We start from the raw sequence: 14,077 nt of genomic DNA, 5'->3' as shown, positions 1-14,077 counted from the left end.
AAAAGTTCATAGTCTGTGCCAGGGTCCTTATCCAAGTTGACGGGGCCCCTGGCACCGTCCATCTCTCTGCAGGAGCTCTGCCCAGGGAAGGGCATTACCTTTTATCCCAGGGCTGAACTTATAACCCAACCAACAACACTCCTCTTGAATTTTAGTACAGACCTTCTTACCTGGTAAATCATTTAGGATGAAGTGCTCAGTGATAATTGTGTAAGAAGATTTTAAATTGTGTAAACACATTTTACTCCATAGTGGAAGATTTCTGTGTTTATAGCTCTAGACCACTCTAGGGCTATTGCCAAAAATTCTGAATATATCAAACCCACCCAGGTTATTGGTCAAGGATCATGCCTTCTAAGAGCATCAAAATAAGAGGAGAGTTAGCTTATTTTCAGGAGGGAGGCTAACCTGCAGCGACGGGAAGGACAAATCCAAAACCCATGGAATGGGGAACACTGTATGATTTATCTGAATGATGCCCAGTGCAAAAATGTCTTCTCTTCTTCCTAATCAATTTCTGAGTTCTCAGCCACAGAACTAATGACATCCTTGGACTTATATATATATGTTTCCCATGGGATTATCATACAGGACCAGTTTACAGTCACAAGCTACAGACAGTGTTCTTCACCATTTTTTTTTTACTTCCTAGTGGCTTAGGGATCAATAATTTTGATGTCTTGATGTGACTTTCATATGTGGTTCCCGTATCTCTCCAGGGACTTACAATCCAGAATCATGGTTTCTGTTCAAGAAATATTAGACAAGCTCTTGAACTTTTTTTTTTAAAAAAAGATTTTATTTATATATTTGAGATAGAGAGAGAGCACAAGTGGAGGATAGGGACAGAGGGAGAGGGAGAAGCAGACCCCCCACTGGGCAGGAAACCTGATGCTGGCCTCCATCCCAGGACCCTGGGATCATGACCTGAGCCGAAAAAGGACTTAACCAGTAAGCCACCCAGGTGCCCTGACAAGCTCTTGAATTTGCATGAGGATCCACTGGGGTTACCTTGAAGAGCACAAGGTCCTTCCTGATGGTGCCGGAGAGTGCATGGAAAGGACTTAAAAAGGGTTATGACCTAGTCAGATTTACTTGTTAGAAAAAAATTATCTCGCAACAATGTGAATCAGAAGAATGCCAAGAGTGGCAGCTGACTCACAGTCCCTAAGGCCTTCATTATTTATCTTCCTGGAGTGCTGTGGTACCCCCCGCCCAGCAGTCATGAGGTAGTGATGGTAAAAAGTAAGGGATAGTTTAAGAGATACTTAACAGAAGGAATCAAGAGAACTTGGCAACTTAGGAAATAGTAGGGATAAATAAGATGAGGAGAAATTTAAGGATGATGCCTGGATTTCTGATGTGGGTGGTGATGAGAAAGAGAACATAAGGAGACGATCTGATATGGTGAGTAGGAGATAATGCATTCAGTTTGGGGCAACTTGAGTATCACATGCTTTTGGGACACATTAGTGGAGATTTCAAGTAAGTAGATGGATTTATTATTAGGGTGTGAAGCTTAGAGGAGAGATAAGGACTGGAGATCATCATTTGGGAGTTACGGTATAGGTGAGAGGTGGAGACATGGATGCGAATTAAAAAAAGACCATGAAAGAATCTTGGAGGGACACTTACATGTAAAGGATGGCTAGAAGTAGGATTCTGGAAAGGGAACTGGAGACGTGACAAACAGAGAAGTGAGAGAATGGTAAGGAGAGAGAGGTCACAGAACCAAGAGAAAACAGGGTTCCAAGAAGAAAGGAACAGCCAGTCGCCTGGGTGGCTCAGTCAGTTGAGCCTCCAACTCTTGGTTTTGGCTCAGGTCATGATCTCAGGGTCCCAGGATCAAGTCCTGTGTTCAACTCAGTGCTCAGCCCAGAGTGTGCTTGTCCTCTTCCCTCCTCCTCAACTCCACCCCCCACTCGCAAATGCACATGTACTCTCTCTCAAATAAATAAAATCTGTTTTAAAAAAAGAAGAACAGCCAACATTCACTGAATCAACTAAGGTGTATTGAGTGCCTACCATGGGCCCTGGCATGCCTCAAGGATTTAAAAAGAAGGTACTTGCCCTGGTGGAGCTTAACATTCAAGTGAGAGGAGTTAGACACCAGGCAAAATAAACAAACAAACTGTAGAGTGTGAAAGAAGTTGATAGACATTATGGAGAACAGGACCAGGGGAAAGAATATCAGGAGTTCTGGTCAGGGAAGTGGAGTTGAAATGGGGTAATCCGGATAGAACTCATTGAAGAAGAAATATTTAAGCAAAGACTTGAAGGAAGTGAGACATGAGACATGCAGATATCTGAAGGAAGAGTTTTCCAGTTAGATAGAACAGCCATCACAGAGGCTCTGAGGCAAACACATGCTTGAAACGTTTGTGGAGTAGTAAGTAACCACTGTGTGCGGAGCCGAATGAGTGAAGGAGAGAATAGAATAGGATAAGATAAGAAGGTGAGGGGGGTGCGCCTGGGTGCCTCAGTCATTAAGCGTCTGCCTTCGGCTCAGGTCATGATCCCAGGGTCTTGGGATTGAGCCCCACATCGGGCTCCGTGCTCAGCGGGGAGCCTGCTTCTCCATCTCCCACTCCCCCTGCTTGTGTTCCTTCTCTCGCTGCCTCTCTCTCTGTCAAATAAATAAATAAAATATTGTTTTTTAAAAAAAGATAAGAAGGTAAGGGGGTGGTCGACACAGTGGAGGGCCCTGGAAGTCGTTAGAAGGGTCTTGTCTCTAAGAGGAATGTGGAGCCATTAGAGAGTTTTGATTTGTGTTGAATGTCTTGTAGAGACTATAGTTAGGCATGCAAGAGGGTAGAAACAAGAAGACCAGCTAAGACGTTACAATCCAAGCGAGAGACTAAGATGACTTGGATCTGATCGGTAGCAATGAAGGTAGTGAGAAGTGACCAGATTATATATACATACACACATTCACACACATTCACACACACATGCTCACTCACAATCATGTAGCTTCTTTTTTTTAGAGAGAGAGAGAGGAGAGAGAGAGTAGGGGGAGAGGAAGCGGGGGGGGGGGAAGAGAGAGAGAGAGTCTTAAGAAGGCTCCATGCCGGTGTGGAGCCGGACTTGGGGCTCAACCTTATGACCTCATGATCCTGAGATCATGACCTGAGCCAAAATCAATAGTCAGATGCTTAACTGACTGAGCCACCAAGGCGCCCCCATGTAATTTCTTTTTAATCAGCTTCATTGAAGTATAATTTAGACACAATAAAATTGCCTCATTTTAATTGCACAATTCAATTATGGGTCACCCTTGTCTTAGATGGATGCTATAATGTCTCCTGTTAAAATAAGTTTAAATAGCTGGGTTTTTCCCAAGAGTACCGTCCTAAGGTTTTAAGTGAATTACACAAAGTCTTTGGCAATATAAGAAGGGACTTGGTAATTTTTTTAAAAAACTGGTTATTTCAGCCAAAGATGGATGAGAGCTTGGAATACAAATGTCAGGCATGGGCTTGCTTTGCACAGCACAAGACTTTAGCAATACAGGGAGCATAACTGGTTGCTATACCCAGATGCAAAACACTGGTGTTAGTGAGCAAAGATTTCTTGCTTTTAGATATAGATGGGAGAAAAATTGGGATGTATCGTCACACTGCACACTTCACCAACTAGAACCTGCTCAAGCCTGTCCTCCCCAGGTCCAGAAAGTCTCCAAAAATGGCTACGGTGTAATGGAAGGAACATTTCTCTGCATTTGGACTGCCAGCCAAAACTCACTCAGAGTAGTGGTTATTACTGAAGGAGTTCTGGTTGGCCAGAATATTTTTAAGGCTAATAATAATAGCTACCATTTATTGAGTACTTGCTCTCTGACCAAATAAACATTTTGATAACTTAACTTTTTTATTCTTTGCCACTTTGTGATGTATTTTTTGTTCTCTTTTTAAAAAAGATTTATTTATTTATTTATTTGAGAGAGAGTGGGGAGGGGAGGGGTGGAGAGAGAATACCAAGCAGACTCCCCACTGAGTGCGGAGCTGAAGCGGGGCTCAATCCCATGACCCTGACAGCATGACCTAAGCCAAAATCAAGAGTCAGACGCTTAACATACTTAGCCACCCAGGCTCCCTTATTTTTGTCCTCTTTTTATAATTGAAATTAATGCTTAGAGAGAAGTGAAATGTAGTTCTAGCTCTGAAACCTAAACTCTTAATCCCATATGAGCCTAAGGGGGAATCCGTCATTTAAGGGATTCAAGTGAATTGACAGCACATGATTCAGTCTTGCGAGGCAAGAGCAAAAGAGGTGGTGGGAGCCAGGATAGAGCGTTCTGGGTACAGGGTTACAGTTCTACTAGGAATGATGATTTTACTCTCATTATTTTATTTTTGGTGGGAAAACCCACTGCCCAGGGACTTCTTCTATGGGGTGAGGAAGTAGGAGGTCTGAAGATTTAGGAAGCTGATATAATATGTAGCTGGGTTAAATGGAAACTATTAGAAACACACAGCTTGGTCCCCCCAAGTCATTTTGCAGCAAACTTGAATGGAACCAGCACCAATGCAATGTTAGAGGGTGATGGCAGGTGCTGCGTGAAGGGGCGCTGAGCAATGTTGAGGAGTGGGGGTGGCACTGGTGAGTCCGAAACAATTGTCCTGTCTATGGACAGGGAGAAAAATGGGGTAAACCTACCACAGTGGGCCACAGTGTATACTCCAGCCAATAGGTAAGTAAGGGAAAGCCACCGGACCAGTGTCCATATGTTGGCAGGCAAAGTAAATACACTTCTGAGCAGGGTTCATTTTTTTACTCCCTAGACACTTAGAGACTGAAGAACCGAATTTGTACTTGGCCTGGCTCCTGCAGTTGCCCCAGCTGTAACTAAGTACCATGAGGTTGATGAACTACCAACCAGGTACCATGGTTGACAAGGAACGACGTGATTGGAAATTATTTAGTACAAGGTGGTGGCGGGGGTGGGGCAGAAGGCGCTTTCATTTGTGATGCCAAAACGGTGAAGAAAAAGTTGGTGGTAAACCTGAAGATCTGAGAAAGGGAGGAAAACTGAAATGGGTCCATGGCATCATTAAGCCTGTGACCATGTGCCGAGCTTCACCTTTACCATCAGAGGAACAATGACTCCTGGAAAGTCATAGAGAGTGCAGAGGCCCAGCACAACCGACATTGTGCCGCACATAGTCTAGATATTAGTGCAGATGACATCAAAGCTTGGGGCTCCTTTAATAACCTATAAAATGCTACCACTGAAATACCATTTGACAGAGGGCCTATGATAGGTGTTAAAAGCCCTCAAACTTATCCAGATAATGAGTTAGGAAAGATCACAGGAGTGTACCATGGAGCTAAATGAATAAAAGGGGTTTCATTGATCCTGGATTTGATGCCTTTGCTACTCTTACGAACACTAATAAAAGAGGGAATGTTCTAGATTACAGATATTTATCCTGGCACCATAGGCTAACTCTGATATTGACCCACATGCCTGTGTCATTGGTATACACATCAGTCTAAGTGGAATCCACGTAATTCCGCCATGGGAGAGGCATCTTCCACGGAATTGAAAAATCCACGAATGTAACTTCTTGCATGAACCCCTTGAGGCTGTCTTCCAACGTGGGGGACCAAACTTTTATTGTTCGGGATTTGGTAATATGGGCCTGCACGCTATGCAGTATTTATATCATTTTGATGTTCGATGGGTTGGTGTTGGTAAGATGGATGATAACATGTGGGATCCAGACAGTATTTATCCAAGAGTTAGAAGACTCTAAATTACAAATGAACAAGATTGGACAAGATTGTCTTTTCCACAGTCAGGTCCTATGAAAGAAACATCTTGAAAGCCGATTATGACACAGGCACTTCTGCTTCAGGTAAAAAAAAAATTTACCAAACACAACACACCCAATATCAGAAAAGAATCATTGCTGAAGGCAGTAATGGACCAGTAACACTGGGGATAAAAATCTTCCTAAGGGGGATAGTTTGGTAATCCCGGCTCTCTCCTTGAATGCTAGGGGAGGGACTGTATCATTCTAAGTGATTCAAAAGTTTTTTGAATTATGTCACACAACCACTTAAATATGAACGGGATTTTAACTGCCCTTTGCTAATGTCTGCTCCAAAAGTTTAGAAAGAAAATGTGGAAAGCACAGTGGGGCTAATCATCTGTGCCCTATTGCAGGGGTTCAGGGCACAATGGTCAAGAGCCTCATTCTGCAGTATAGCATGGTAAGAACATGGCATTCCCCTTCTGTATTCTAAAGCACAGCCATTCAGTTTTGCCTGCTGTAAAATTAAAAGTTGTTTCTTGTTAAGAATTTTATTCTCGGGGCGCCTGGGTGGCTCAGTCGGTTAAGCGACTCCCTTCTGCTCAGGTCATTATTCTGGAGTCCCTGGATCGAGTCCCTGCATGGGGCTCCCTGCTCAGCGGGGAGTCTGCTTGTCCCTCTGACGCTCCCCCATCTCGTGCTCTGTCTCTTTTTCTCTCTCTCAAATAAATACATAAAATATTTTTCAAAAAAAGAATTTTATTCTCATGCGACACCGTAGGCTGGTGAGCCAACCAAAGCCCATGGAGAAGAACTCGTAAGCAATGACAGTCGAGTTCCCTGTTTCCCCTGTGAGGCCTAGAAGTGCCTGGAATAGAGAGTGGGAAGTCCCATTACCCAAAGTGGAATTAAATTAGGGAGGAACTACTTGATACCAAGGTGATTAGTAGTTGGTGGTGGAAGTGGGTTAGGGTATGATATGCAGCCCGCATCCTATCTCCTTGCCATGACCTCCGAAACACCATGATGGAGGTATTGTGTAGTCCGTTGCTTTTCTTATCGGAAAATTTATCAAGATCATTGAGGAGCCACACGCAGTCGTTAGAACTAATATGGGGAGATCCTGTGCACCTTTACCCATCCCCCCCCCAATGGTAACAGAGTCTGTTGTTTCTTACTTTGTGGAATGTATATCCTTTGGAAAAAGGACCAGAGTACTCTAGTTAAAACATTAAAGTGCGTGTATAATGGAGCCAAACTGCCAATTTTCTTTTCACTCCAAGGCAGGCTGCTCTTGGGAGAACATGGAGAACTTATTAGTGCTATTTCATGTAAAAACCATGACTCTTGAGCTATTCCTTGTAACACCCAATGGAGCCCCTGGGTTCGAGTTACTTAGTGGCAGAATCTGCAGGACATTTCCTGCATGGCTCACGAAGGCAGGGCATTTCCCTGTGAGCTAGGTAAAATGGCCAATGCCAAGGGAGTGGGCAGGAAGGTGACAGAAGAGAGAAGCACCAGGTCATTGATGTTTGTCATTTTTATTTGCAATACTTTAGGTCCAAGTTTCAAACTGCAATATTTTTACACTCAAGACACAGTCATGCACAATCCATATTTCAATTTTCTATTGCTTCAACCACAATTTAAAATAACGATATTGGAAACAAAAGTCCTTAAAAAAAATCAGAAGCTGAGGTCAGAAGGATGGAAACACACCATCAGCAGGTCTACGAAAGAAATAACTTACCGAAAAAAGTCAAACAAACAGAAAGACCATAAATACCTTTAATCCAAAGTTACAGAAGAATTTCACTACACATGGGTTTACAGGTAACACATTTGAACAAAAGTAATGCACAACCAAATGAGATACAATTCTGATAAAAATGAAAATATAGACCCTCCTCAACTTGTTTTGTCTGGATCACGTGAGTATAATCCCAGTAGACATCAGCCCCCTGCGATCTGACTCCTCCTGGCTGATGTCCTGAGATTCAAAACTCAACCCACTAATGGTTATAGGATTCTGTGAAAGGTCTTATCATCACTAATGAATATAGTATATGCGGGTCCGTAAAGCACACCACACACAAGCACACACACTGAACTTGAATTTCGCACTCAGGGCTGGTTGGCACTCTGCTAATAGGCAGGGCGTCTGGACTAACTGACTTCCAGTGTACCCTCTCTCCAGCAGTATACTCCTACAACTTGTCATCAGAAATGCTATCTTTGGTTCCCAAACAAGTGCATTTGTCAACACTCCTCAATGCTAATAGCATGTACTTACTTGTCATTTCGCTCTCTGCAACCTGCAAGTGCTTACGTCAGCTCTTAATAGTCCCAGCCCTTGAAATGCATGGGTTCTGCCATCTTGTACCATTTACAAAGTAAAGTCTACAAAGCCCAGCATCGCTTCTTAGGAAAGGAGAGGCCCCAATGTAGTTCTGTTCTAGCAAATGTGACAGTGTATTTCTGTTCTAGTAGCAAATACTGGCCACAGCTTAATGAAAACCAGACTTTACATACAGAGCACATGGAAAATAAACACTGGGAACACGCCACAGAAAAAGGACATTAAACAACAACAAAACAAAACAACTGTGAGAATTGGGAAGGCTGCCACAAGCTTTATCAACATTCCCTAGTGTTATGTTCATTTACTTGAGGTTTTTTTGCCCCCATCATCCTACATATTTCTGTTGTTTAGCGGCAATGTAAGAAACCCAGGCTTAAGCATGCGATATTTGCCATCCATCACTGTAGCAGGCTGGATCTGCAAGGTGACCTATGGTACCACAGAATGATGGAACTTTTGGAAAGACCTCGGAGGTCATCTAGTCCGATATCCTTATTTTACAGATGAAGGAACGGCCATGAAAAGGTTGAGTAACTTGCCCAAGGCCACACACTAAGTGAGCAACAGAGCTTCTATTAAGAATCCAGGTTCCTTACTCCCAGGCTGGTACTCCCTCCACTATGTATGCTTGCTTCTTCATAATTGCTGTTGATTTCCTCTTAGGTACTAAACCACGTGAACACGGTACCTCCCTCACGGCTCGTAGCATTCACCTGATGGCAACTTCCAGAGGAGACTGTGATGGCACTGACCAGCTGCTATCAGTTTATCCTGCAAGCTTGACTGTATTTCGTGGCAGGAAATGCTGCTTGTAATGTTGTATATTCACACTCAGAAGTGTGCGCATGGAGGCCCTAGCTCCGTTCCTGCATTTGCAGATTTGGTGAGATATTGTTTAATATCAAACAGACATTCCCAGTGCATGAGGAGTTGGGTGATACTCATTTGGTCACTAAAGGAGCGTGGGATCGGGAAGGGAGTGAAACAATTATAGCTAACCAACAGAAGAGACTGTATCGGAACCAAATCTCTTATGAAAAATTCTTTCTTAGGAAAAATATTTTCATTACTTCCAAGGTACCATTTTCTCGAGCCACATGCAAATATATGTTCAGAATTGTGTGTTAAGTTTACTCAAAATCCCAGGCCTATTAGACCGTCAATTTACAAATGCTGAGTTTCAGTCCTCTTGCTCAGAGACAGGGAGAAGCTTGCATCCCTGGCCATGCCTGTGTTTAACTGAATATTTACTACAAGTAGCTCAGAAAAGGACCATGAGATTGGACCGAGGATGGCGGGCATTAGAAGTCCCGGGAAGTATTTTTATGTTGAAGATGGCCAATGAAAAGTGGGCTCTCCGGGTATAAGGTCTGCTCTTGGGGAACCTGAGTTAACATCTGAGACCACTACCTCATTATAAAACTTGTCACCTACAATTTCTTCGGTGAGTTAGAGAAAAATTCCTCTCTTCCAGTAGACGGTCTCCCTTCTGCTCTTTAAAAATGACAGTAGTTGCTGCATACACCCTGTAAGTCAGGCAGTACAGAAAGCACACGGGGGCTATCTCCAGCCAAAGCTAACAGGAGCTGAAGACCAACAGGCAAAGGCAGCTCTAAATATTTGTCTTTATGTTTTCACAGTCAGCTTTTAATTGCAAGTCATAACTTCTATTGAAATCAAAGGGACTTGCCCACTGGTCACTAACAGGAGACCCCTACCTGAATGATACAACATCAGGTCAGACAAGGACACGGTGAGAGCCGGGGGATTGATTCATCCTTCTATTCTTCCAAAATTCTACCCGAAAATTTGCTAACATGAGCCAGAAAGGTGATACCCGAAACATGTTTTCAAGGGGGCGAATCAAATGTCACCCCCCCGCAAGTCTATAGTAACCAAAACAGAAACCTCCCTGTCACGCCCAAGAGGAGGGTGGCCACTTTGAAAGCAGAAGGATGTGTCTGGAGTTCGAATAGCGACACCTCCCTCGCTTCCGCTTAGAGATAAGAGTTCCCTAAGAAAGCACATGCCGTACCCGAGCGTGTGCCAACCTCAGCAAATATGAAGCCTATGGAATAACTGTAACTAGCAGATATCTGGGCCCTGCATGCTCTGGGCTCTGGCCAGAAGACATCTGCTTCTGGCATCTTTTGTATGTTTCTATAGTCCCCTTCCTGCTGTTTATTTATTATAAACCAATATGATAACAATACCAAAGAAAATTTTGAAAGGAAAAAAAACTGTTTTGCATAATCCCACCACCCTAACACAACTGATTTCAATGACCTGTGTTCCCAGTCTTTGTCAGTTATGCACACTTAGTTTTACAAAGTTGTGATCCCTGTTTATGTTATTTAAAAGTGGTCTGATAGATTCTCTCTGAGAACTGGCAGCCTCGTTAGAAATAAACAACCCACTGCGCAAATGAATATAGTTATTTACACGATCTTTGAGCTGAGAAATATCCTTTATAGACAAACATCTCAAACTATCAAAACAGTTATACAGACGACAGGAAGCAATTTCATATTTCTTTTTCTTTTAGCAATGGAATGTGCTTCACAGGGGAGGGATAGATGTGGGGGATCAGGCGGTTAAACTCAACATCGGGGGTGCAATTCACAAGCCTGAAGAAATCTGAGTAACACAATTAAAGAATAAATACTTGAGTTAAATCTTCTTAGATGACTTGGCCATCCAGTAGCCAAAACGGAACATGGACACACAAATATTTACAATAACACATAGACGAGATCAGCAAGAACGAAGTCATTACCCAACATGGTGACTGATTTGGGGGGGATCGTGTCATCCAAAAAATCCTCATGGGATTATGACAACGCACCGGATCCTTGCTACAACATTAATGTTCTTTTCTTTCTTAAATAAATAATCTCTACTGTGCTTCTCACCCTTCCCTGACTTTCCCACTGCCCTATCCCTATCTCAGGACATTTTGGAATCAACATTCCACAAAGTGCCCCCGTTATCTCCGGGCACGCTAGCAACTTTAAAGATCTAGATAAACTCATCTGTGTCAAGATGAGCTTTAAAAAAAAATTCAGAGAAAGGGACTAAACGATTAACCACCTGGAGTCCAAGTTGTTCAAGTGTACCCAATGTGAATCCTTCAGCATTATTTTGGCAGGAGAAACAGCTTCTCGCTAATACTTATTAGAAATATACATAACTCTCCAACACGGGGGAGGGGCTTTAGAAGCCGTTCTTGTTTAAAAATTTACATAGACATAAATTTGTAAGAGTAAAGCCTACTGCACTATATTACCATAGAATCTTAGTACGATGGGGGTGTGGCGAAGAAGTACGTGGCTCCTCGTTGTTAAAATGCAGAACCGAAAGCATCAAACAGCTACCATTTCTCTGCCTACAGTGATTGGATCACTATTCCAGGTCTGTCCCCGCCAAAAAAGGCCTTTATGACATAGAAGGGACGCTGATCAGCAACTAGGGCTTCCCCACCAGCTTCGTGGTTCTCTCCACCAGCAGGGCAGAGTTAGTGTACTAAATTCTATTCACACCCCAGGTATTATTTCATCGAATTCCCTGGTACTATGAATGAAACATTAAAAAAATATTTAACTTAAAATGAAATAAAAATTAAGGGCTCTCTCTCTCTCTCGCTCTCATTAGAACAGTGTGGCATTAAAAATTTCAGGCCCAACCACCTTTTTGCAAAGTGGAACACAGCATGCTTCAAATGAATGTTAACCATTTGATTTTCTTTTGCGCATCTGTTGTTTTCTCTCACTGTGGATGTTTTCTAGGGGGGCCAAGCCCCTCCCAACTTTTATAGTCAAAGGAAACAATACGAAAATAGGAACTCCACCAGTGGTGCCATTTCCTAAACATAAACACGTGCACTATATGGTGAGCAGAAACTCTCTAAAGAAAGTGCTTGCATTTTGAGGAATGGGTGGATGGTGAGATGGACAGATGGACCTTAGCAGAGAAGAAGAGAGGCCCGGGCCATTGATCTCTTTCTCCCTCTTGCTGAATGTAGATTGGTTCTTATTCAGCTTCTCGGTAAGTTACCAACCAAAAAGCCTTCTATCGCACAAACTGTTAGCTTCTCAAAGGCTTAGAGAGGCCACTTCGCAGAATTTATGAGACTGACAATACATTTGAAAGAGAAATATATCCTTTTCTATGTAGCCACCCTTCAGATATTTTTCTGCTCTCAGAAGATTCAGGAAGTGCCAACTGTTGAATTTTTAATAAGTAGATACATGGTTGGACTGCTACTTCTTGGGATGTATGACTGCAAACCCTAATTATTTTCTACTGGAGAATTTCCAGATCTGTCTGAACATGTTTTTGAAATTCAAAAGCTCAAAGGACGACATCTGATCATGGTATACCCTGAAAGAGGAACCGGTGAGACGGGGGAAATGGGAATAAGTACTTGGAGTCAAATGTTGACGGGGATGTAGTTTTCATGGACCTCTCGTTCCTGACAGGGCCGAATACTTACACTAGCTCTGTTCTCCAGGGCTTTTAAGACATTTTTAAAATGTGATAACGTGTCACATGATTCTGATCATAAGCAAATATTGGCTGATGGGTCTGCCTCCTGCTAATGTGCCTATTTGACGATGCCTGTGTTCCACAAGCATGTGAGAGGATTAAATTCGGTCTCTTGATTTTTGTTTCCTTCTGTCCAACAAAGATCTCAGTATTGCACACTCTTCTTGCTTTCCTTTTGGCTCTCAGAGAAAAGTCCTGTCTTTGTTTAAGAATGGTTTCTCCTATCGGGGGTTTCCTAGGTTGAGGACCTGGATTCCCCCAGTAGGAGGGCCACAAGCTTCAGTGTGTCCATTGTCAGGCATCATGAAGATGAACGAGCTGGTTTACAGAAATGATACATCAACTACCTCTTAAGCATCGTCCTCAAAATGTGACAGGTTCTCACCATTTGAGCTTTATTTAGCTAGACAGTTTTTAAAAGCCCTCCCTGAACACACATATTCCTCTCTGCTTTCGGAAAAATGCCTTAAAAGAAACCTTTTCCAATACAAATGCAGAAAGACAGGTACACAAACCAAGCCACCACTATAGAAGAATAAACAATTGCAACTCTATTAGGGCATGGACTTCCACATGTTCACACAGTACTTGCTCTGGGGTATTTTTTTTGTTTTGTTTTGTTTTGTTTTTGTTTTTTGTGGGTTTTTTTTGTTTTTACTTTTTGTTTTTTGCTTTCTTTTTTAAAAAAAGTTTTGACGTCTTCTTTTTTTTCTGGACATCTAATGACAATGCAAGTGAAAAACATCACATTGGGTAAGGAGTTTTGAAGGAAGTTCGAATGCAAGAGGGACTACTCTAACTTAAAAACGAACACGACACTATGAAGAGGGAGTGTGCATCTTTGAGAAACCCTTTTTTCTTCAAAGTGAATGCACAAAATGAGGGGATTCACTACTGGCTCTTTCGCTTCACGGTAAAAGTGACCACTTGATAGCCACTTCGACATTGCTGCCCTGGTCAGGCTGCGATCAGGCTTACAAATAAATTACATAATCTGAGGGAGTAGGAAAAAGGCTTATAAGAAGTTTCTATTCATTTGAAAGTTAAAGACCCCCCCCACCCCATTTGACTGTCTTTTCTTCCATCTTTTCCTGCAGCAGAGTTTCAGTTCATTCTTACTCAGGAGGGAGATGGTGTGGGGTAAGGCTCGCAGTCCTAGCGGCTGCTGTTCTTAATTGCTTCTTTTGCAGCGATAATCAGAGGAGTCAGGCTGGAGAGAGGCTTGGCTAATTTTAAAAATGGATGCTACAAAAGGAAAAGGGAAAAAAAGGAATTACTGGAATCCTTTTCTCCAACAAGTATATTACCTTACATTCTCAAGCAGCCCTCTTTTTCACTCAAATAAATGTACCTCGAGCATCCAATTAAACATGATTTTATTAAAAATAGTGCCAGCTTTTGGCCTTCAGGT

At 42.6% G+C, this 14,077-nt stretch overlaps 1 protein-coding gene across 25 annotated transcripts in view; it reads right to left on the bottom strand.

Moving 5' to 3' along the window:
* Nucleotides 1–7,294: 7,294 nt before the first annotated feature.
* The window catches only part of PAK3 (p21 (RAC1) activated kinase 3), a 246,667-nt gene continuing 239,884 nt past the window's right edge, over nucleotides 7,295–14,077 (bottom strand). For all 25 annotated transcript variants that reach the window (XM_034648882.1, XM_034648870.1, XM_034648871.1 and 22 more), the window contains one exon: nucleotides 7,295–13,911. In XM_034648882.1, coding sequence (XP_034504773.1) covers nucleotides 13,838–13,911 — 74 coding nt within the window. In that variant the 3' untranslated portion in view covers nucleotides 7,295–13,837. The remainder of the gene's footprint in view (nucleotides 13,912–14,077) is intronic.

Source organism: Ailuropoda melanoleuca, chromosome X, assembly GCF_002007445.2.
Source record: "Ailuropoda melanoleuca isolate Jingjing chromosome X, ASM200744v2, whole genome shotgun sequence".
NCBI lineage: Eukaryota > Metazoa > Chordata > Mammalia > Carnivora > Ursidae > Ailuropoda > Ailuropoda melanoleuca.
This window is presented reverse-complemented; position numbering and strand designations above follow the sequence as displayed.